At 33.2% G+C, this 26649-nt stretch overlaps 1 protein-coding gene and 1 long non-coding RNA gene across 6 annotated transcripts in view; one reads left to right on the plus strand and one right to left on the minus strand.

Moving 5' to 3' along the window:
- The window catches only part of LOC148599116 (cysteine sulfinic acid decarboxylase-like), a 61278-nt gene that overhangs the window by 2959 nt on the left and 31670 nt on the right, over positions 1 to 26649 (minus strand). For 3 of the 5 annotated variants that reach the window (XM_088560398.1, XM_088560401.1, XM_088560403.1), the window contains exons 2-8: positions 10206 to 10551; positions 8875 to 8965; positions 7938 to 8044; positions 6968 to 7083; positions 5346 to 5480; positions 1936 to 2117; positions 459 to 537 (exon numbers count right to left, since the gene is read on the minus strand). In XM_088560398.1, coding sequence (XP_088416524.1) covers positions 459 to 537; positions 1936 to 2117; positions 5346 to 5480; positions 6968 to 7083; positions 7938 to 8044; positions 8875 to 8965; positions 10206 to 10542 — 1047 coding nt within the window. In that variant the 5' untranslated portion in view covers positions 10543 to 10551. Of the gene's footprint in view, positions 1 to 458; positions 538 to 1935; positions 2118 to 5345; positions 5481 to 6967; positions 7084 to 7937; positions 8045 to 8874; positions 8966 to 10205; positions 10552 to 16473; positions 16609 to 26649 lie in introns of all 5 variants that reach the window. The other 2 variants (XM_088560399.1, XM_088560402.1) reach the window with 2 other exon arrangements.
- On the plus strand, positions 2007 to 6973 carry LOC148599117 (uncharacterized). Its single transcript, XR_015918372.1, has 3 exons — positions 2007 to 2133; positions 4071 to 5305; positions 6665 to 6973. It is a non-coding gene; the product is annotated as an uncharacterized LOC148599117 (long non-coding RNA).

The following is a 26649-nucleotide window of genomic DNA, read 5'->3' on the forward strand; positions in this document are numbered from 1 at the left end:
CAACAACTTCTAGAGCACAAACTACGTCGTTTGGCAACTAAATTATCAATTCTATATTCTGTTATTTCTGTAATGAGCAAATCATTTAAAACTAAAATTTTAACAGAAAAAAAATCCTTAAAATTTGCATTTCATTTTGCCTCTACTTATACAACAACTAATCATTTCTATTAAATTGAAGTTTTATTTTACAGCTCGAGTTATCTTTCCTTATTCTCTAGGTGGCTAACAGGAATTGGATGGATGTGAGAGAAGAAAATTTTAACGATAGTCAGACGCAAAATGACGCTTAAATCTCAAGTGAGCTAAAAACTAACTACAAGTTTAAATATGATAAACGAGAAATAAGTTTTGTAAATACAAAGTAAAAACTAAAGCTATATACATTGCATAGGAAACCATAACATATAACTACAGTTCCCCAGTGGTCGTACAATGTGTTATATAGTGAACCAAACCTTATGTTTTGTTAGAAATGCCGCTGCTTGGAGGTTTGCTCCCAACATCTTATGTGGATTCCACGTCAGTGAGTCCGCCCTAAACGATATGCACAATAGTTTATCGCGGTGGACGTGTTAGAATTGTGTCCACATTTGACCTTTGGCAAGTAATACATAATTACAATGTTTATATAGGATGTGATTACTTACAGTGCACTCGGCAGTTGTCACTTTCATGACTTAGATTCATCAAATTTGTTCCTCAGTGGCGGATCCAGGAAGGAAGAGGTTCCGGGGCTCGGAACCCCTCTTTTGAAAAAAAGTTTTTCTTAACTACGTGCAAAATTTGAACAAAAATTAGCAATTAAGAGCCAAGGACACTCCCCCCCCCCCATTTTACTACATGTAGGATCTTTTCAAATTTTCTGGATCCGCCCCTCTTCTTAGTGTTAGCCATATGTTAGGGAGCGTTAACATTCAACAACTCTCTAATTAGATTCATACAAGCAAGAAACCTAACGAACATCACACATATTTCCTTTCACGTGTGATGCCGACACCATAACAGTGGTTTAATTAACTAATTTGTGGTTCATGTCATGCCCTAAAGTTTTTTTTTATTTCATGATTTAAATACAGACTCATTTAAGACTCGTGCAGAGGGTGATATGTCTGTATTTTTGCCAACTTTCTTTTACTATACATGTAAGTACATCCAATTACCGATCAAAGTAATGAAAAAAAGGGAAAGTGGAGGAAGCAATGCTTATTTTGTGACTTGTGGTGGAAAAAGTCAGAAAATTTTTAATGCAAATCAGCAATACTGTTATCGTTGAAGTTCATTACTTTTCCAAAAGTACATGCTGTCAGTATTTTTATCAGAGTTTATGAGAGATTTTAAGTGGATTAGAAAGTTGTCAAAAAATTAGAATATCGCCTTAATTTAGATAAACGAATATCCACATTTTTTTTCCTGGCGTTCTGTGTCATCTTGATTACTTAGTACATGATATGTTAGAATGAACCACCAACCATTTTCTAACCGATATTATGGGCTCTCGAAAGATATTTTTTCTGGTCAACATTGTAATTTAATATTCGCATACAATATTAAGACTTAGGTATTTTAACATATTAGGTAGTAAAAAACTCGGTTTTAATGACTTAGACGGGTTTTTTTTAAATCACAGACTCAATCAATAATAAAATGGTGTTTGTTGTACCACCCACCAGATACAAATAACATGTATTTGAAATGTACATGTATTTCACAATTTATATTTCTTTTCTCACCTCATTCACATTCACGCACTTACTTATAACCACACAACTTTCACACTCATATATTGAGTACAAGAGACAGAATAAAAAAGGTCATATACTACACGTGTATAGGAGTCTGTCATGATATGGTTACATTGGGAATAAAGGGATTGGCTCAAAATGAAAAACAGGCCCCAACCTCTAAGATCATACACTGAATATTAGTTCTTACCTTTCAATACCATTCATGTAATGTTTGTATTTGTCAGACACTAGGGCTGAAGCACCCCACGCTCCATCCACATGCAGCCAAAGCTTGTACTTCTGGCAGATATCAGCAATCTCAGGAAGAGGGTCATATGCCCCGAGCACGGTGGAGCCGCCTGTGGCATTGACTAGATATGGTACCATTCCCTGGAATAAAAACCAGGTATTAAACATACATGTACATGTATATCTCATATGGTTGTTCTTGTACCAAATATTACTCTCATGGTTGTACAAGTATCGCCAAAGATTGTACATGTACCGAATATAACGCACATAATTAGAAAAATATCACATTGTTGTACAAGTAATAATGTGTACCAGCTATCTGTGAATGACCTTTTATCACACTGTATACCTATATACATGTACCGGGTGTGTTTGATATTTTATCATTTGTACCAGCGATATGCGAGTAACTTTTTTCTCATATGTAAGGAATAACTGTGGGTGACTTTTTATCAGGTCTACTGGTTAACTTTGGGTGACCTTTTGATGTGACCAGCTAACTGTGATTGAGGTTTTATCATGTGTACCGCCTTATTGCGTGTCTTTTTATCACGTGTACCGGCTAACTGTTCGTTACCTCTTACAACGTGTGATGTCATTGAGTGATTTTTAGTGAGTTTCACTGGTTACAAAGTTTGTTTTTAGTTTTGGCAAGCACCCTGTCTATGTCAACGGCTAGCTGTTTAAGCTAGGGTGTACCGCAAAAGCGTTAAAGAGCAAGCTCACTACTTAAGATGGAAAGAAAAGGATGTATTATTGAGTTAATTTAAAGTTAGTTCATTAAACCGGCAATCAAGTACATGTAGAACACTGAAGTTTAACTGAGCTTCATGTGCATCTACATACATGTATGTTATCTATACCCGTAATAAAAGGTGTTTGGGGTCAAGTTTAACTATTATAATATTATACAGTTCAGGAGTTTCGCTTAAAACTTAACATCTTAAATTAAAGTCACTTTATGAATGGCGAATTATTATTGAGATTTTCTATAATAAAATCAGTTATTTTTTTTCAATTGTCTTATCCTCACAAGAACTTTTCTATACCTACCCCTACTTATGATTTTTGACATGACTGTATCAATATATATTTCTGGTTTATGCTTTGGAATCGTCATAAGTTGTTGTCAGAACCTGTTTTGAATCTAGATTCACTTAGAATACTGCATAAATATGCATATTTTCATCTAAATGAGGCTAAAAAAGCTTTTATTTATATTAGTACCATTTCCTAAAACCACACCACCAACTCCATTCCACACTTTAGTACATACCAAGAAAGTACCAGAAACTATTATTGATGACTGAATTTACATTGTAAAGAAATAAAGCATGACTAAAAGAGGAAAAATGAAGTATATCTCCTAAAAACTAGAAAAAAATAGAGATAAAAATACTCTCATTGAACTTAAACATATTTCCTAGATTGCTCAGTGACACATGCAAGTAGTTTATAAATGACTGATGTTTTTCATAAAAGTGATTTAAATGGAAGCAAAACTTTGAATTATTTCAATTCAGGCCTATTTTACCCCAAAATCTCCAAAATTTTAAGAAGAATCACCATCGAAGGCTGATATAAGGTTTTTAATAGACTGAGTTCCACATTTTTCCTGCAAGTTTGGCCACCTGGAGCCTCTTGTTTACCTTATATTTCACAATAAACAAACAGCAAATTAAAAAAAATACTACAATTCCTTACAGTTTGTTAAATTATAGAATATCTAATCCCTGAAATTTGGTACTGCCTCAAAAGATGCAATTTTAAATTGAATTTGCATTATGGACCATATACGGGCCAAAATTATGCATTGTTGGGTGGTATAAAAAGCATCATTACATGAAAAGTTGAAGAAATGTCATTGTTTTAAGTTCTAAAATATAAGAAAAGTACCTAATCAACATGAAAATATAAGAAATGGAGCAAAAAATAGACAAAACTTAATTTGAGAACATTTTTTATATCTTCCCATGTTGAATAATGGGAGAAATCAAGAAATGCAGACTCAGCAAAATTTCATGAACCTGCTCAACAAATAATTTTAATATTTATATATTCAACTATCTGGAATGATTTCTTCAATTTCAGGTACAGGAAGAATTAGAAAAAAACCTGGAATATTAATTTTCTCAGTTTTGCCAAAAATCAGTATAGGTAGAACGGTACTATATATTTCCCATAGGCGACAACAGTGAAAATTTTGAAAAATTTACACCTTTGAAACAATGACGGAGCTATAAACTGACTTTTTTCCAATGATATCTTCATTTCTCTAACTAAAATTGCAATCAAAGTCATAGCAAAACTGCCTCGATTCTTTGGTATTTTAAGCAGATAATGTTTGGGGTCAAACTTCCCCCCTTTTTCTGGGAATGGCACATACATTTTAAAAATTCATAATGTTTATATGAATGGTTTTCAAAAAATATAATGCAATTTTTTAAAAATATAATAATGTTAGAGCCTGGAATTGATAAAACATTTTGGGTTTCAGCACAATTTGTCCAATCACAGTATCCGGAAGTAATTACTTAAGTAGGGTACACAAAAGGCGAACCTAAAATAATGAGAAATTGTACCGTTCTGTCTATTCACTGACAATCCAGAAAGAATACATCAGTTTCAACTAGACGTTTGTTACTTGAATAGCCGCTTCAACACGCCGTCGAAAAGTACCAGGAACACGTGACCAGGAATAAGATATGGGATAGTGCAATATCAACACGGTTCTCTTCCCGTAATATAAATAGGAAGGTATTATGTTACGGTTGCGAAGTAAGCATACTTGTATATGATGACATAATACATACAATAGTTTACATTTCTAGTATTTGCACATTAGTTAAGTGATAGTCCTGGCAGTTTTTAAGTGCCTGATATTTTAGAAAACCTGTTTTTTTGACAAATAATTTTGGGAAGGCACCCAAAATTTGTTATGAAAACTGATGAATAATTTTATTATGTTACCATGGCTACAGATTTTCATAACAAAATAGAAAATAATATCTATCTTTATTTCATGGATCTCCATAATTTAAGGTTTTGAAAAATATATACTTTTTACAGGAAAAAAGTGCTGGATTTGCTTGTTCGAGTGTCTCAATAAAGCTTTATTTCCACAAATTGTCATAAAGTTGTCTACAGTGACCTTTCTATATAATGGAACCAAAAGGTGTGTTTACACTTGATGAAAACTTTTTGGTGAAAGTATTTATTATTTCGTACAACATTTTTTTTCTTTTTTACAGTACTATACAGAGTGATATAAGTATCTTGAATATTGAGAAAAATTGATTGAAAATGGAGCATCCATCATCCTCAAGGTAACGAACATTTTCAGTGACGTCATACGTTTAGAGATACCTTTTCCTGACACTCTAAGATTGATTTCTCTAGAGCTTCTGGTGACATCCGCCCTTGGTCGTCAGTTGTAACAGGGATAACATTGTCCATACCAATCCCAAGTAATGCTGCTCCCTTCTTCACAGAGTAATGTCCCTTGAAACAGATAAAATAAATTCGTCTTCACAGTAAAAACAAAGATGAATATACCTGCTTATAATGATCAGATATGTTAAACGGTTATAATGATCAGATATGTTAAACGGTTATAATATACTCCGATCACAGCCCAACTAGTATATAAACACGAAGTTTATACTAGTCGGGCTGCATATTTGATAGTGGGAGTAAGCCCGTGAGTTCCGATATCTTCGAAGTCCGAATGAAAAGCATATGATGTTTTTCTGGAAGTAGAGGTGACGTCAGATAAGAGTAATCAAGGGAACCAAGGTTATAGCGGTAATCAAAATAATGTAATCCAGGGACAAAGACCAGACATGGAAAACAGACATACACAACAAAGAACACAAAGCAACTAAAATCATACATACAAAGTAACAAAAGTAAATGAGCAACTCGAACCCCACTAAAACTGGGAGCATGGAACAGGTGCACCGGTAGGATAAGCGTCCTCTGCTTTTCTAGAAATACCTGCCGAGTTGCTCATAAAAACTCAAGTCCGGGGTAGACAAACGAGGAAAGGAAAACTATGACCCGTTGAATAAATCAGTTTTCATGGTGCTGATGGATACACCATAACGATCCACGAGTTCATGATGACGACCATAAAATTTCTGTAGTGATGACTTCAATCTTGTAGCAACATAACCCTGTTCCAGAAGCCTATTTGTTAGAGTTCTAGCGCGATACAAAAAGTCTGCGTAGTTTCGGCAAGCTCTGGCATAACGTATGAGTTGTGATAAGAACACTCCATACGCAGGAGCCGAAGGGATGTTGCCACAGATGAAAGGAAAGTTGACAATTCTGAATGAAAAGTCATCACGTTTGTCGTAAAGTGTGGTCAATAGTTTTCCTTTACCATCGATTTCTAAGTGTAGGTCAAGATATGAGGCTGACTTCACAGTGTCTGTAGTATCTTTTATCTCAAGTTCTTTTGGGTAGATGCGATGTATCAAATCCCCGAAATTAGGATTGTTTAAAGATAACACGTCATCTATATAGCGGAATCTGAGATTGAAGGATCTAGCCAAACAATATTCTTTCTTTCTGATCAGATCAGCTATAAAACAGGTACTTATGCTTTTCATTATAATAAGAAAGTAGAAATGATAATTACTGGATCAAATACAACAGTCTTTTCTTGCAATTTTTCTTTGCAGGCTCAGTAGGTACTTCCGCGAGTTCCCTTAAATTTCTTACATTGTTTCATACGTCATGGTAGTCGACCCTGACCGAATCTTCTCAGAAATTAGCACGAAAGGGTTTATTCTTCCGGAATCAATTCAAGCTTAAGGAACACAACACTACTCGTGTTCATGGCTAGAAAGGAACACTCACCCACTTGTTTTGTTTTGATCGCATACGTTTCATGACATTTAAAATGAACTTCTACAAAGCAAAGATCGATAAATCATGAGTTGGTCAAAATTATTGTAAACACACAGAAACATCCAAACAATCACCTTCTCTGAAGTGAGAACACAGATCCTGGGTAGAGCGTGCATTCCCTTTGATTTGATGTCAGGGAATTTCTGGTAGCGAGCTAAATTTAATGAATACATATTTGCTATGGAGCCACCTGTAAAACACGAAGAAACAATCTTATAAATTATGTATTAGGGTAAAAAATGTTAGTAATGATTGTTTTAATTGGTGACCTCTTTATGTCAGATTTCTAAGAGTGACCCGGCCTAGAGTTCGTTATATACCCTTTATATATGCTAAGTTGATGAGCATGTCCAATTTACATTTTTACGAGGTAGGGCTTGGGTAGAACAAAAGATTTTTTCTCCGGGGTAGTGTATATCATAATAGTATAAAAGGTCAATAGTACCGGTTATTATGATCGTATTAATGAATGTGTTTTTTTATGGACCAGTTACAAGTACTAGTATCTGTCCAAAGCCAGTAATAATGGCCTAAGGAAGGCAGAGTACTATTACACTCTACAACTGGTTGCCTATTGAAAAGTTTCTTATGCGACTCGGCTGTATGCACAATCTACATGTAATTGTATCAAATACTAGTTGTGTTATATGCCGACATGTACATGTGTCCCTGTATTACATTTTTTTGATTACCGCTATAACCTTGGTTCCCTTGATTACTCTTCCTTAATATTCCCATTGAAACATGGGCTCCAAAATCAGTTTCTGAGACTTTTTTCGAATATTTTTAAATTTTAAAACTTTTTGATCGGTGGTCCTTTTGGAATGACAGCAATTTTTAGTTTTCAATATGGCTAATAGGAAGCCTCTGTGGTGACTTATTTTTAAACTTAATATCAAGAATCTACGGTTTATTTTCCTATTTTTATGATTTTTTCGTCTTTAAACAAATTTAATTAGATCTAGATTGTTCACAGTAGCCTGTAGCCGAAACGCGTTCCCACTATCATCCTCTTCAATTGAGAATTTAACAATAGGACAGTACCTGGACAAAATATACCATCTCCGTTAGTAAAGCCCACCAAACTTAGCATCTTCTTAATTATCGTCTGTTCTATTAGTATAAAAACAGGAGCCACTTCAAATGTATATCTGAAAAAGAAATATTGATCTACAGAGTAATCAAGGGAACCAAGATTCAAACAGAAATCAAAAGAGTACATGTATATTACCAGGGTAACGACTAGACAGGGAAAACATACACACACAACACAAAAATGAAATAACCAAAATAACACGTACAAAGAAACAACAGTAAATGAAAAACTCACACTGCAGCGGTAGGGCAAGCGTCCTCTGCTTTCCTAGAAACACTCGCCGAGTTGCTCATATAACGTCATGTCTGGGGCAGACGAAAAAGGAAAGGAAAACTATGACAAGATGAACAAAACAGTTCTCCTGCTGCAGATGGATACACCATAACGATTCACGATTCATGACTTGAGCTATACTTCCAATGAATACCAAGAATAGAAGTACTGATAATTTATTCACAAGTCAGGTCGCCATTGAAACAATGCCTTACATGTATGCATTAGATTTAAAGTTTATAACAAGAATAGGTATGGTGAATATGTCTAAGAGACAACAACCCCACCTGGAGGAAAATTTCAGCCCAAAGCCAACCATTGGTCTCCAGTGAACGGCGAGGAAACCCTCACACCACAGGGCAGGCTGCAGCTGGTCCCATACATCATTATACACTGATACATCGAAATAGTTGCCCCTATATACTCAAGTAATATGAAAATAAACTACATGTTAAAAGAAACAAAACAATACAGATACCATGAATTCCTGGTTTGGGACAGGCGCCAAAAAATGGAGTTAAAAGTAATCACGTGATCACAACACTCTCTCTTAAAAATCTTGCAACTACAAAGGTTACCTGCATTACGAGTCCTTGTGCTACGTTTACTTACTGACTGGTGTTTAATGTCTCCGTCAGCCATGATCCTCCCAGTGTATAGTCATCTAAGCCACCATATAACTGGTTAAAAAATCTTGGATGTCCTATGAAATAATAAAAACATATAATGTTGATGCCTAAGCTAGAATCCACGCATAGGAAAAAAACGAAAAGAATTTAAGGTAAAAAAAAAACTTACAAAATATTTCATTTGAAAAGAAAAGGCAAGAAAAGCACAACCGACAGAACAAAAACAAAAAACAAAACAAAATCAAACAAAACAGATAAAAAAACAAACAAAATTTTGATTTAACAAAACAAAGTAAACAATACGTATACTATGAAAATCAAATATGATTCTTGAAATAAAATGCTTGGCAGTGCGCAGCTTGATACGATCGCAGATGTCCAATACTGAACAGTAGGGGCAATTCAAGCTTGATACAGCTGCTCGGAATTTTGATTGCGATCGAATATTCGACATAAGAAAAGAATTTGACTAAAATCGCAATGGTGCCTTTTTTGGCCCATTATTCCTGAATAAGCACGAACCCAAAATCATTCTAGCCTTCCTTTAGCGGGTACATGAATGACACTTTTGGTACAATTTCAAAAAGATCGATTCAGGGACACTCAAGTTATTATCTGTATATCAACAAAATGCTTGTTTTTGGCCCTTCATTCCTCATCAGTTCAAGCGGCAACATCTACAAATAATCCCAACGATCCTTGAGGTGTACTACCTTGTACTACAATGTCAGAGAGATACTGTACCATTCACTTATAGTCAAGTTATTGTCCTGACACCATGGAAATGCTTGTTTCTGGCCCTTAGTGCATAAATGTTTCAAGGTCAATCACAGACTTTCTGTGGTTGTATGACAGCCTATGATACAGTTTCAAAGAGATTCATTCGCCGGTTATTGTACGGACATCATGAAAAAGTTGGTTTGTAGCCCTTTTTTGCCACTAATTCTTAAATGATGCACTGTATAAGTCACAACCCTCAAAATCAATCTCACCCTTCCTTGTGTGATATGACACTGTACTACAATTCCAAAGAGATCCAATAACAATTAGTCAAGTTAGATTTTTTGTTTAAACTAATCTAATTATTGTAATTACTCTTCCTCTGTGGGTCCTTGATTTTAGAAATAATTTATTTGTATTTGTATTAATTGTCCGGACATGAACGACGACGACAGCATCACACCATTATACGACCACATTTTTTTTTGTTGTCGTGTAAAAAATCTGTCTTCATGGTGGAATAAACATGTCGACACACAAAATCTATCCACAGTCAAGTTCAAGACGAAAAGGAATTATACACCAAACTCTTACCCGTTTTAACACTATACTTTATGACATCCTCACAAGCCGACAGGAGTCGATCGTCCGACGTCGGTTTTGTAATGTCGAGGTCAAGCATCTGTTCAAGTTCTTTAGGGTGTTTAAATTCAACAATTTTATTGTTTCTGTCGTTCGCTTTATCAAGTCCATTCGTCAGCATCATGTCAAACAACTTAGTAAGGAAGTAATGTTGGTCGCCATTTTGTCCCAATCCGTTACTGGCGCCATTTGATGTTCCGTTCGAGTGCACAATCTTGGATTTTTCTGCTTTTGTCTTCTTCGTTGGACTACATGCTACGCCATTTGCTTTCGCGTGACCGCTCTCCATTTTTACTCACTGGAATAAGTTAAGAAACTGGTAAGTCATTCTTAAACAGTGATTGGTCGGGGAGGCATGCACTGGTATGGACGAAATACAACTTGTTCCGGATATTCTTATGCCAAAAATGAATATGTCTTTCTAATTTAATGATTAAAAAGAATCTACGTTTTTTTTGGTTCAATGGTTTCTAAGTCAAGGTTCTGCTTGTTTTTGCTACAAGACTGATATCAAATATCGGCAACAAGAAGTACCGTCACCAGTGGGATAATTCAAATACGTCAAAATCCCAAAACTTGACCTGAACACAGAAAACAATGACAATCTACATACACAATGTGGAAAATCGAATACAATAGAACAAGATGTTACACCAAAACAAAACAAAAAAAACTAATTTAGGCACTTGCAATATGAACTCCTACAAAAAAACCTGGTGTATTGTACGTGTACGGGTATTATCGATTTGTACATTTATAATTTAAATATACATGTATATGGCTATTTTCCACAGTTTATAGCAAAAGTAAATGAATTGGTTCAAAAGTAGTGTGTCGAGCTCAAAAGCATTGTCGTATTTAATATATAATGCTGCTGAAATGTTTTATATTTTTATTAAGTTGCAGTCTTTATAAAAAGCAATCTGGACGTGATTCATGCATGTCAAAAACTCACCAAATTTACTTTCACTTCTTGTTTAGGAACAGTTACAGTACAGACCACCTAACCAAAAGCTGTTCATTTGGCTATTGCGCTTGTGAGATAAAAAACTTATTAGACAATAGTCTTTTGTGTATTGGGATATTTATTTTTGAGAAAACTGCGCTATAATCTCCCACTACAATCAACCAAATCAAACAAAAATCAAGAAAGGAAACTCTTGCAAAGTGCTAATTTCATGTAAAATCTATATAAAAATATAGCATGAATGGACCAAAAAAGCATCGTTTATTCGGTGGGTTTTTCTATACAGTGAATCACCTTACGACAGGCAGTGTCTGAATTTTATATGGACTGGTACTTAAATTGTCACAATGAACTTATTGTACTGAGTATGTATGTAATATTCATCTACAATGTATATGGCTACTACTCGGCACGATTCGATAGAACCCCCTGACCTTTACGATTAGAGACAACCGATCTTGCCGAACAAACTGGTACAATCTATTATGTATTTATAATTGTGTAAACAACAAACATCAAACGGGGTTTAACAAGAGTTAGTCTTCTCCCTATACAATAAAGTTTTCTCCCTAGACAAGAAGGTATTCTCTCTATACAATAAGGTCGACTCTTTAGACAATAAGGTCTTCTCCCTATACAATAAAGTTTTCTCCCTAGACAAGAAGGTATTCTCTCTATACAATAAGGGCGACTCCTTAGACAATAAGGTCTTCTCCCTATACAATAAAGTTTTCTCCCTAGACAAGAAGGTATTCTCTCTATACAATAAGGTCGACTTCCTAGACAATAAGGTCTTCTCCCTATACAACAAAGTTTTCTCCCTAGACAAGAAGGTATTCTCCCTAGACAAGAAGGTATTCTCCCTATACAATAAGGTCTATACTCTCTAGACAATAAGGTCTATACTCTCTAGACAATAAGGTCCTCTCCATATACTCTAGACAATAAGGTATTCTCCCTAGATAAGGTCTTCTCTCAAGACAGTAAGATGTTTTTGGCGAAAGTTGCTAGTCTACGCCTTAGAAAATTAGATGTTCCTTATCATAAATACTGATGTTGACCCCTGACATAACAAGGTGACCCTGGTTTTTGTCAAACTGATCAAAAAGTTTAATACTTCATCAACTAGAACTAAGCACTTTGAATGAGTCTGAAATGGACGAATTTCTATGGCAAGCCAAAGTGGACAAAAATCAATATTTTGTCATATTAGAAAATGAATTTCTAATATTACAAAATCATTTTTTAATATTAGAAAAGATTTTTTAATATTAGAAATTCAATTTGTAATATTAAAAATTCATTTTCTAATATTACAAATTCTTGATTTAGTAATATCATAAAATATCACACATTTTGTAACATTACAAATTGAATTTGTAATATTAGAAAATGATTTTGTTATATTAGAAAATGACTTTGTAATAATAGAAAATCAGTCACATTTTTTAATATTACAAAATGATTTTCTAATATTAAAAAATCGCAGCTGAATACGACAAATCCATTTTCTAATATTAGAAAATGAATTTCTTATATTAAAAAATTGTTTTTTAATGTTAGAAATTCAATTGAATTTTTAATATTAAAAAAGTGTTTTGTGATATAAGAAATATAATTTGTAGTATTAGAAAATGAATTTGTAATATTAAAAAAAACTTTTTTCAATATTAGAGAACACTTATTTTCTAATATTACAAATTCATTTTCTAATATAAAAAAATCATTTTCTAATATTACAAATTTCTGATTTAGTTATATAAAATATCATACATTTTGTAACGTTACAAATCGAATTTTTAATATTAGAAAAAATAGTTTGTAATGTTAGAAAATCAGTCACATTGTTTAATATTACAAAATGATTTTCTGATATTAAAAAAAGCGTCACGAAATACGACAAATCCATTTTCTAATATTAGAAAATCAATTTCTAAAATTCAAAAATAGTTTTTTAATATTAGAAATTCAAATGAATTTTTAATATTTAAAAAAAGTTTTTGTGATATAAGAAATCCAATTTGTAATGTTAGAAAATGAATTTGTAATATTAAAAAAATCATTTTTTTAATATTAGAAAATGCTCATTTTTGTTCACTTTGGCTTGCCATAAATTTCCAAGTTAACTTAACTGACACTAGTACAAGCATAGTACAAAGCTGTCAAAAAGGAGAAACAATGCTGCATAAAAAAATAAATAAACGATGAAAGACGATTTAGTCAACCTACTACTCTGAGAACGTTTTGGTTGGTTGAAATAATCGTGAACTGTGTGAGCCGTTCACACATGGCTAGTACCCATTACTTGGTCGTGAACTGTGTGAGCCATTCACACATGGCTAGTACCCATCACTTGGAATACATTATACGAGTTTAAAACATCTTAAATTAATGAAATAGATATCAATTAACATAACCTGTTTTGAAATTTTTCCGTAATGGCAAACTACCAATTTACCCGACATGCAATAGTGATTGTTGCTTTATGTGCTACTGATTTTAGACCAAGTTCACGACTTAAAATTTTCTGATATCATCATCTTCTGCAAAACTTTCCATCAGTTCTATTGATAATCCAAGGGTAATTCAGGGTTAACCAGCTGTATACACTGGTGCCCTTGAAACAAGATTAAATGTGATAGGTTGTGAGAATGTAATGTCACAGTTGATGACCCTGAAAACATAACACATCCTTCTTACCAGAGGAATTAACTTATAAGACAGATACATAAAAATGGTTGATGTTGAAAAGCAAGTTACAAACATGACAATAAACGATGCTCCTTGTGAAATGAGCGATATGACAATAAGTTACATATCTAAGTATGGAGAAGTAGTCCAAGGATCTATGAATAGGGGCACAATAAAAGAAACAAACATGGAAACTGGCTCTCGTTATGTCCAACTTATGAATCGTGTCCCTGTCATTCCAAATACTACTAAATTTGGAAGGTTCGATGTGCGTCTATTTGCTGACAAGAACAGAACAGGATGTCTCTATTGCTCAAAAACCGACCATCCCTCCTACAAATGCATCCAAAAAGCCTGCACGTAGAACTCCACCGTAAATGCTATAGATGCAACAGTCTGACACATACTATTAAAGACTGTCCACATACAGGCATTGTCTGTTACCGGTGCGGCGTGGAGGGCCACGGGCATCGCCAATGCGTGGCGGAAGATCGAGTGATATACGGCGTTTATATTCATGATATTCGGGAAGGACGGAGCGCCAACCGTACGGATGACAAAACTAAAGCGACCGTCCATACAGAGCACGACAAACAAGTAATAATAAAACTATTGAATCCGTGCTGGAAAATGAAAATGAGCCAATCTCCATTCCCGAACAGTCGGTAATTCTAGGTGCGTCAAACTGCATAAGAATTGAACTTGAACAAGCTGTTGATAATGTACATATCTTTGCAGTTTCAGGAACCACATTAGAAAACGATCAAATTTTATTTGACAAGTCAGATTCAAATGTGGAACCAGAATCAGTGAAAAATGTCATAGTGAACTTGGGTACAAATGATATAAGCACCTTCAAAAATGAGTTAGAACAGGTCATTGTTAATCTCACTAATTGTGTAGATAAGGTAAAGGCAAAATATCAGTCAGCCAAAATAGGTATTTGTAGTGTTATGCCTTGAAGAGTCAAGAGTGCTTATATTCAGGATCTTAATAAGAATGCTGAGTTTGTTAACAACTTTACTAGAAAACCATGTAAAAACAGTCAAATGTTACAATTCATTGGTTTATGGTCAGAGTTTACACCAAATAATGTACCAAACAAGGTATTATATGATGTAAAAGATCTCATAGGGATCCACACAAGTCATACTGGTGCTGAGATAATCAGTGACATTTTCTGTGATTTCATGCATACAAGTGCTGAATGTGAATATAACCCCCCCCCCAAGTAAGGAAAAGGATTCGCAGCTCAGAATCCTCTACACCAGGATCTATCAGTAAACAACAAGCTAAAAATACTTCAAGATAAAGTGTGCCTCTGTAGCTACATTGTACATGTCTTTTAAGGTCACAATTGTTTGCATATATTGTTGTGGTTTAAATGTCTATCGATTGTATTGATTGTTATATCATGATCTCCTTAATAACTTTAAATGTGATTGTAGACGATAAAAAGCGCAATTTTCAATTGGTGTGAACAAAACAAAACCGATATAATATGCCTGCAAGAAACGCATAGTTCAAATGAGGTAAAAAGTAAATGGACCCGCGAATGGGTCGGCAAGAGTTTGTGGTGTCATGGAACTAGTAAATCTAGGGGGATTGGCATTTTATTTTCTGACAAATTTAACCATGACATAGAACAAACTAGGTGTGATACTCACGGAAGGGTTGTTTCATGTCGAGTTAAAACAGTTAATGAACTATGCCTAAATATTTTTACCATATATGCTCCTAAGATTCATTGATTCATTCAGCACTGAACATACCCCTACCACAAACTTTACAAAAAAGGGGAAGATCCAGATCTACTAGAAGGGGGAGGGGTAGAGGCAGAGACTCACAATAAATATTTTTATTTACAAAATGTACACAAACTATTAATTTGTTATGTAAACCAGGATTTGTGAAATACTTTTTGGTTTCGTACATGTAAATGCTTTGAAGTGAATGTAAACATTTTCCCTATATGTATCACACAAATTTATATGGTATATATATATATTACCAGTATTATGCTGTGGTCAGCTTTGTGCATTACGTTGTGTTTTGTTTTTTCGAATCATTAGTTCAGATTATAATATTGTCTATATGATATGTTACTGACATCCATACAGTTTTGAAGGAATCAAGACAAAAATGGGGGAAAAACAAGTAAATACTTGCAATATCACAACTGACAAAGAGTTAATTATATTATACACATACATACATGTATATATAAGAAACATCAAATATTTCCTCACTAACTGTTTGTTAAGTTTTCCTCAATTGAACACAGAAGCTCTAAAGCCCCAGTTTAAGTTAAAGTATACATTGATATAAATCATAAGACCCAGTTTAAGTTAAAGTATACATTGATATAAATCATAAGACCCAGTAATTGAAATTGATTAGAATCCGATTTCTATCTTTATTTTTCTGTAGCACGTAAACTTAAATTGTTGAAAATGACCTCAATTAAAATGGGGTTTTGGAACATTGGGGGCATGATTACAAAATATAACAATAAGACAGACGACCCATCTTTCATAAATAAAGTTAACAATTTTGACATACTGTTCTTGGCAGAAACTCACTAAGGTGCAAATAAATCACTGACAAATATTGGTAAGATGTACTGCCATACTGTATGTAGAATGGCTTCTAAAGTTAATAACAGGCACTTTGGAGGTCTTGCAATTTTATGCAAACCTGAAATTAAAACCATATGTGAAAATTCTTAAAACTTCTGTTGCTGACTATCAGTGGGTGAAACTAGGAAAAAGTTTTTTTGGATTTCAAAAGGACCTTTTTGCTTGTGTTTTATACAGTCCACCAGAGGTGTCACCTTACCTACAAAACTAATCTGTGGAGAATTGAATGCTCGCGCTTCCACACTACTTGACTTTATTGAAAGAGACAGCAGTATGTACATGCCCTTACATTCAGATTATACTCATGATACCCCACTTTTGAAACGTCTAAGTAAAGATACTAAAATTGATAAGAAAGGATAAGAGCTTGTTGGACTTTGCATAAGTCATAATTTAAGAATATTGAATGGGCGAACACTGGGTGACCCCTATGGTAACTTCACATGTTTTACACCAAATGGTGCAAAATGGTTACACACTTGTGTCGGAGAGTATCCTAAAGAACATTTTAACATTTCTAGTTTAACCTTTTATACCATTATTGTCAGATTGTCATTGTTTTATACCATTATTGTCAGATTGTCATTGTTTTATACCATTATTGTCAGATTTTTATTGTTTTATACCATTATTGTCAGATTGTCATTGTTTTATACCATTATTGTCAGATTTTTATTGTTTTATACCATTATTGTTAGATTGTCATTGTTTTATGCCATTATTGTCAGATTGTCATTGTTTTATACCATTATTGTCAGATTGTCATTGTTTTATGCCATTATTGTCAGATTGTCATTGTTTTATACCATTATTGTCAGATTGTCATTGTTTTATACCATTATTGTCAGATTTTCATTGTTTAATAGAATGGTCTTTAATTGCAAAATATAAATGTATTGAACTTAGTGAAAAATATTTCAACAACTCAAAAATCACCAAATTTTATATGGTCAGATGATTCTGCAGAACCATTTCAATCAGCATTGTTGTCTGATGAAATTCAACAAAAACTTACAGAATTTGAAGAAAAGCATATAGAAGATTCCCAGGAATCAATTGATGGTGCAGCACTGGAACTTGCCAAAATCATAATTTTGGCTGCAGAAAAATTATTGAAACGAAAATAGAGTAAAAAAAACTAAAAAGAAAAAGAAATGGTTTGATACTGATCTTTTCCTTAAGAAAAAAACCTAATAGATTATGGAAATTTTTTTTCAAAATATCCAAAAGATCCAATTGTAAAAGGACACTTTTACAAACTTTACAGATAATACACTAAACTTAGAAAATTTAAGTGCAGAAAATATAAACAATCCCTTCTATCCGAACTAGAAAAGCTTAATGAAGAAAACCACAAATTATATTGGCAATTAATAAATGATCTGAAAGACAAAGAAAGAAGGGATGAAAGTTTCACAGTTGCATCATCAAGCTGGTTGTCACATTTTAAAAATTTAAGTGACCCAAAATCTAGCTGTATTACACGTATTGAAGAGCTAGATAATATCCTAGAAAACTTAGAGAAAATTGATACATTTAATGAGCTTGATTTTATAATTAGCACCTTCTGAAATAACAAAAGCAATTTCTGAAACAAAATTAAACAAATCACCTGGGCGAGATAATGTATCCAACAACATGATAAAACATGGCCAGTTATCACTCATGAAAAGTCTTCATAAGATATTTAATCTTTGTTTGTCTAGTGGGCTCTCGGATATATATCGCCTATCTTTAAAATGGTGATAGTTCTTGTCCCAATAACTATAGGGGAATTACTGTCACTAATGCACTTGGAAAATTACTCAACAAAATTCTTGATATAAGACTCGATAAATTTTTAAAAGAAAGAAATGTTATTGACAACACACAAATTGGATTTACACGAAAAGCTAGAACATCTGACCATATGTTTATTATGAAAACCTTAATAGATAAGTATTGTAATGTAAAAGATGGTAGGATGTTTGCCTGCTTTGTTGATTTTCAAAAAGCTTTTGATACAGTCATTCACACAGGTATTAAAATAAAACTATTAAAAAGTGGAGTTGGGTCAAAATTTTATAATGTCATCAAAAGTATGTACAGTCTAAGTAAGTCTTGTGTTAAAATTCAGAACCAGTTAACTGATTTTTTGAAGTAAAATTGGGAGTAAAACAAGGGGACAACTTGAGTCCAAATTTATTCAAAATATTTATAAACGACTTGCCGGCTTACTTGAAAAATACTCCTGACCCAGTATATATGAACTCAAGCCCACTCCACTGTTTAATGTATGCAGACGCTATAGTATTACTGTCATCTTCAGTAACAGGCATACAGGCTAAATTAGATATGCTACACTTATACTGTAAAGATTGGTGCTTAAATATTAATACCTCGAAGACAAAGATTTTGAATTTCAACAAAGCAGGCAGACTCATCAAACATATTTTTTTTTATTTTATAATTCACAAATAGAGTGTGTGTCCAAGTATAAGTACCTTGGCATTACATTCTGTTGCTCAGGCACTTTCTCCTTTGCTCAGAATGAGTTATATCAAAAAGAATTGAAAGCATATCATAAGCTTAGAAATGATTTTTTATCTTTAAATCCTTCAATAAAGCTTCTATTAAAGTTTTTGATCATACCATCAAACCAATTCTTCTATATGGTGCTGAGATATGGGGATATTTTAACCCATACAAAACTAGACTTAAAAAAGAAGTTTTACCACTCGATGATATATACCAAAGACTTACATGTGAAAAACTTATGTAAAATTTTCAAAATTCATTTTGGGTGTTCATAAAAGGTCCACAAATTTAGCAGTATTGTCAGAACTAGGTCGCTTTCCACTTCACTTTGATATTATCAAATCGGTGATAAAGTATTGGTATAGACTAGAAAATTTACAGTCGGACTTTCCATTGCTTCAACAGGCCTATGCAGAATCTAAAAAATTGTTTAGACAAAATAAACACTCATGGTATGGATCAATAAAATACAATATGAACATTGTTCAGGATATAAAAGATAGTCTAACAAACATGACTCAATTCTCATTTGAACGAATCTCTAAACTGATCCTTTCTCAGCACTATAGAGAAACATGGGTAAGAAATTTGAGAAAGAACAGTGAAGGCAAACTTAATGTATATGCTAAAATTAAAAACATTTTTGGGTTAGAGAAATACTTATCTCAAGTCAATTTTGAGCAAAGGAGAAAAATTACAAAGCTGCGCATCTCATCTCATAGACTAGAGATAGAAACAGGGCGTTATCATGGTATTCCTAGACAAAATAGATTATGTCGCAGGTGCAGCTCAGGAGAAGTAGACGATGAAGTACAATTTCTTTTTTCATGCTCACCAAATGAAAGAGAGAGAGATATACTTATGTCTATATGAGTCAATAATATCTACATGTCCACATTTTATTAACCTCAGTGATTAAAACAAATTGATATGGATCTTAAATTGTGAAAACTCTATTATTTTATCTGGTTTAAGTGATCTTGTTATATCAAGTGGTGTTTAAATTATAATTTTTCTATTTTCTTTTTGTATATGTTATTTATTATTATTATTATTTTTTTATCTATCATTAATATCTTCCCATATCTTTTTCTGCTTATATTGTAATATGTAATGTAAGAATTTTGGGTAATTAAAAGCCCAGTATATGCAAAGTTGATCCTTAATTTTCATTCTTGAAGCCTAGAGCACCGCCCCTTGGTGTCCTTTGTCTTGAAGCAACTCAAAAGACTTGCTTCTCTGCACTGGACACAAGGAGGCTTCTAGTGAGAATTATGTCCACTGCATTATTTATTTATTTATTTATTTTTAATGCATTATTATCACTATTGCAAATAGATATGCCCTTAAGTGAATATACATTTACATTCTTTATTCATATAATAATTTGATGATCATAATTATAATCTCCATTATCATAATCCAATTTTGTAAATGAAACTGAGGTGTGTCAGTATGATAACTAAACACTGTGCTGATTACTATGATGTATTACTCATAATGCAAGTACTAGCTAAAAAAATGTGACAATTATTTAGTTTGTGAATTAACTGTTGATATTATATGTTATTATATATGTTCAATCAAAACTGTTGTATGTAAAAAAAATTGTATTGTAATCATGCCCTTTATGGGCCCTTTATTGGTGAATAAACAGTTCTATTCATACCTGGACACCGCAGACGATTTTTTATAGATAAAATTCGAGTAAATGCTGGGGAAACACGTTTTACTGGGCGATTTCAACTGCACGTTCAATAAGGAACTAAATCGAAAATATGTGCCAAAAAAAAAAACGACGATGTTGGTACTTCGGAATTACGAAAACTCATACAAGATAATAATCTTGTCGATGTCTGGAGAGTCTGATATCCGAATGAAAAACAGTACACATTTAGTAGAGGGAATTCAAAGTCACCAATAGACTATTCTTATTAGCAGCGAGATGCAATATATGATAAACAAAACAAAATTAGTACATTTTCCGTACAGTGATCACGACGGGGTCCTTGTCAAAATGAAACTTATGGAACCACAGCGCGGACCGGGTATTTGGAAACTGAACTTCTCCGTGGTACATTCAGATGAATTCAAAAACGTATTTGAAACTTTTTGGAGTTCGTGGAGTTCACAATATCCGAATGGTGGGAAGCCACTAAAGTTAAAATCAAGAGTCTTTCTATTGAAGTCTCTTAAAAACTGAATATTTCTGAAAAAGTAGTTAAAGAATGGGTAAGAGAAGTAGAAAATATCGACGAAAATGAACCTGGCCTAATTGATAAAATAAATACTTTAAAAAATAGAATAAAAGAATATTATGATAAATCAATTGACAAATGAAAATGAGGTACAACAAGGGTATCCTTTGCAACCGAATTTGCAAGTTGTATTACAAGATATTCAATTGAAATTAAATAAACTTGATCTGCTCGATAGCGTGTGTGAAAGGTTGTCGGTTATAGAGCGTAAATTTGATGCTGTTGACAAAGATATACACCAGTTAAAACAGGCGGTACAGGATCAAGATAGAAAATTAAATGTTAACGAAACCGATATGGCACAGTTTCATAATAGAATATCAGAATTAGAGTTTTCCCGTAGGGAGTTAGAATCACACACGAACGATCTTCATGAAACACTGTTGGATCAACAAACGAGATCTATGAAATATAATTTAATGTTTGAAAATATTAATGAAACATTTAATCAAGATCCAAATGTGAACGAAGATACGGAGGCGGTATTGCAATACTTTCTAGTCCATGAGCTGAAATTGGATGGCAACATAGACTTCCAAAATGTACATCGGCTCAAAAGAAATAATGATCGTAGCAAAACACGAGGAATAGTTGCTAGGTTCGTTCATTTTAGGGACAAAGAATCGGTTATAAAAGCAGCACAAGAAAATCTAAGGGGGAAACCGCAAAAAGTTTACTCACAGTATCCACCGGAAATCAGCAATCGACGTAAGGAACTTGTACCGATAATGAAAGAATTTAGAGATCAAGGGAAACGCGCATCTATAGTCGTGGACAAACTGTATGTAGATGGACAACGCTTTGTGCCAGGCCAGCAAACAGCCGGGGGCCGAGACAGAAATTTGCCAGGAAATCAGCATGTCAGATTCAAGTAGGACAGGCGGGATAGAGAGAGAAACCCTAATATAAACAACAATTTCTGTAACTTACATAAATTAAAAATAGGTTGTCTGAATGTATGTGGACTTAAGTCAAAGTTTTTGAACCCAGATTTTTTATTATTTATAAAAGATTATGATATTCTCATGTTTCAAGAAACTATAACTGATATGTATGACAATTTAGAACTACCTAATGGATATTCATTTAAAGCAAAACATAGAAAAAAATGTACAAAAAAATCAGGTGGTCTTATTATTGTTTATAAAACCTTATTTAAAGAAGTAATTGAATTTATAGATTCAGAGTCAGACTTTGTATTATGGATGAGAATGAAAAGTGAAAGGTTAAAATATGATTTATTATTAGGGTGTATTTATATTCCACCAGAAAACACAAAGTATGCATCAGATGAAGCTTTTACTGAGATAGAATCTGAAATGTTTGATTTTTATAAAACGGGTGAAAAAATATGTCTTTTAGGTGATTTTAATGCCAAAACAAGTAATTTACCAGATTTTGTTCAACCAGATAGTTCTTTATTGGATACTTTTGATTTGTTTGATGATCCAGATCTTATAACTTTTATGTATGACTATGAAAACTTATTACGGGCTAGTCTTCCTCTAGAAAGGAAAAGTACTTGTACAGGCAAGCCAAATACATATGGTCACAAACTTTTAGATATGTGTAGAAAAAATAATGTCTATATAATAAATGGTAGAGTAGGTAATGATCGGTTCAAAGGTGAGCGTACTTGTAAAGATTTAACTATAGTTGATTATTGTCTATGTTCATCCAATTTACTGTTTTATATATCTGCATTTGAGATAGGAGAGTTTTCCCCCATGTTCTCGGACGTACATAAGCTGATTTCTTTAACTTTAGATATTATCAGAAATATAGAAACGGAAAGTTATGACGATGATAAGCGAAATGATCATGGAGAAAAGGCGAAACGTTGGGATAACGAAAAGCATGATGATTTCATCGATCGTATCCTTGAAGATGAAGAGTTCACTGAATTAAATTTTATGGTCGATGAGCTTTGTAATCTAGAGGATGTGAGTAGTGAAATTAACATGGAGAATATTAACGAGATAGTCGATGGCATACATAATCTTTTTAACCGAACAGCTAAGGCCACTTTCGGTACTATTAAACAAAAGTCGTCGGTCGGCAAGAGTACGACGAAACTTCGTCCGTGGTTTGACGAAACTTGTAAAGTGAAGAGGCACGAGTTTAATATAGCGAGAAAGCAATATAATAAATCGAAAACTGAAGTAAATCGATTAATATTAGCGGACACGAGTAAAGAATACAAGCTCGCTATGAACAGGAGTTTTCAAAAATTTCAAAATAATATAACTGCTGAAATTCGAACATCCCCGAAGTCAAATCCCAAAAAGTTTTGGAAACTGCTGAATCGTTTTTCTGAAAATAAGAGCAGTTCGATTGAAGTCTCCTTGGAAGATTTATTTGATTATTTTAAAGAAATGAACGAGTTTGATGACGAGGACACGGTTCCGAATGTCGATATAGATATAGATAATGAAGTTAACTTTGAGAGCAATGAGATTCTTAATTCTCCTATATCCCGTGCAGAAATAGAAAATGTTATATTGAATCTTCATAATGAAAAGGCAAGTGGCCTGGATTGTGTAACTAACGAATACATAAAACACTCATTACATGTTATGATTCCTATATATGAAAAATTGTTCAATTTTATTTTTGATACGGGAATTGTCCCGGATAGTTGGTCAGTAGGAATTATTACCCCTGTATTTAGAAATAAAGGGAGTCAGAAAGAACCCAAAAATTATAGAGGGATTACTTTGATGAGCTGTCTAGGGAAGGTATTCACTGGTATTTTGAATAATAGGTTATGTCTGTTTTCAGACGAAGTTAATCTTATATCACAGTCACAAGCAGGGTTTCGAAAATTTCACTCGACAGTTGATAATATTTTTATTTTACATTCACTTATTAGCTTATATCTCTCAAAGAATAAAAAAATCTTTTGTACATTTGTAGATTTTAGCCGAGCATTTGATACTGTCTGGAGAGCCGGCTTATGGCAGAAATTACACAAAAATAATATAAGCGGAAAATGTTATAATGTAATTTACAACCTCTATCAGAATGTAAAATCTTGTGTAACTAAAAATGGAATTAACTCGGATTTTTTTGCTTGTAATATTGGGGTTCGTCAGGGAGAAAATTTATCTCCCTTCCTTTTCTCACTTTTCATAAATGATATAGAGAAGTATTTAGAAAATAATGATGTGGTATCACTAGGTTTAATTGACGATTTAAGTAATGATATGTTAGAATTTTATTTAAGAATCTTTCTACTTCTTTATGCTGACGATACAGTACTTATCTCAGAAAGTGCTGAAGGTATGCAAAAAATGCTTGATACTTTTAGAGATTATTGTAAGGAATGGAAGTTAAATGTTAATGTGGAGAAGACAAAGGTGGTCATATTTTCTAAAAAGAAGATCGCTCAAAATGTAAAATTTATGTTCAATGATAATAAGCTTGATGCATGTGATTCCTATAATTATTTAGGCATCTTGTTCCATTATAATAGTAATCTTGATAATACTAAGAAAAAGCTTGTTCAACAAGCACAAAAAGCGTTGTATTCTGTATATTATAAGATACGAAACATTAATATACCCATAGATTTACAACTTAAAATATTTGACACTTTAGTCCGACCCATTTTTCTCTATGGTTGTGAGGTAATCGGGTATGAAAAGAATGATACTATAGAAAAGGTGCATTTGCAATTTTTAAAGAAAATTCTTAAAGTTCAAGCAACAACCTCTAGCCATCTAGTTTACGGTGAACTTGGTCGGTTTCCATTGATTGTTGATATTAAATGTCGAATACTGTGCTTTTGGAACTCTTTAGTTGGCTCTAATAAGTTATCTGCAAAATTTGCTCTTTTACTATATAACCTGAACAAGAATGGTTTATTAGATACAAAGTGAATCAAATTTGTTAAATCAACTTTTAATGAAGTTGGTCTGACTTTCATTTTCTCAGATTATCTACATGTAAGCTCTTTATGGCTGAAGACTCATGCCAAACAGATATTAAAAGACCAATTCGTTCAAAAGTGGTATGCTGAACTTACTAATACATCGAGAGGGCAATTTTATCTTAAGTTTAAAAATGAGTTCGTGTTGGAACCATATTTACTTCGCCTAAACCCTACTCAAAGATTATATATTACAAAACTTCGATTATCAAACACTAAATTCCCCGTAGAGACAGGACGATGGAGGAATGTCCAAAGAGACAATCGAATATGCACTAAATGTAATTCCGGAGAGGTTGGCAGTGAATTTCATTATCTATTTATTTGCCAGTACCCTGATATACTTGAAAAACGGTTGAAGCACATTCCTCGATATTATATCAACAATCCCAGTGAAACCAAAATGATTGGTTTATTAAAATATTGTCATAACAAATTTCTTATTAATTTAACATCTTTTGTTAAACAAATATGTCCATTATTTTAAAACTGTCAACTCACTATCCCCCATGTTTTTGAATTCATTAATTGTAATTCTATGTATATTATATTGTCTTTATATATTTGATTAGTATTGTATATCATGCTTATGTTGCACTGTAATGTGCCTGAGTTTCAACATAAAATCTTGAATCTTGAATCTTGAATAAAACATCTGATGCAGCTAGGATAAGATCCAAGGTAAATTGGTATGAAAAGGGGGAGAAACCCACTAAGTATTTTTTTAATTTAGAAAAAAAGAGGGGATGCCAAAAACTTTGGACAAAGGTAAAGACAGCTTATGGAGATTACAGAGAAGGTATAGACGCGATTTTAGAAGCACAATTAGCATTTTATGAAAATCTTTTTACATCAGAGGGATGGGATAATGATGCAGCAGAAACATTGTTGCATAACGTAGATATATATTTGGGAGAGGAAGACAAATATTTTTGTGAACAAGACATAACCTTGGATGAAATCTTAAAAGCTGTAAATAAATTTAAACCAGAGAAATCCCCAGGAGAGGATGGGATACTAAGTGAGTTTTATAGGCTTTATTGGTACTTTATAGGAGAAGATTTTTGTAAGGTGGTTAATGAAATACTAGAAAAAAAATGCATTGTGTGACTCCCAATATAAAGGAGTAATTACACTTATGTTCAAAGCTGGGGAAAGGGAAGATATTAAAAACTGGTGTCCAATTACATTTTTATATACGGACTGTAAAATTATTTCGAAGTTGATGGCAGAAAGGTGAAAGCATGTATTACCTATCATCGACACTGATCAAAAGGGATTCGTGAAGGGTCGTAATATCTTTCAAGGTAATAGACTGCTTCAAGATATTATAGATTCGTTTAACTCACCAGCTCACCACTATTTAGCTCACCAGGAGTTAAAAAACTGACTT

Source organism: Perna viridis, chromosome 14 (assembly GCF_037379345.1).
Source record: "Perna viridis isolate PV_CMFRI_1.1 ecotype Kerala chromosome 14, ASM3737934v1, whole genome shotgun sequence".
NCBI classification, from domain to species: Eukaryota; Metazoa; Mollusca; class Bivalvia; order Mytilida; family Mytilidae; genus Perna; species Perna viridis.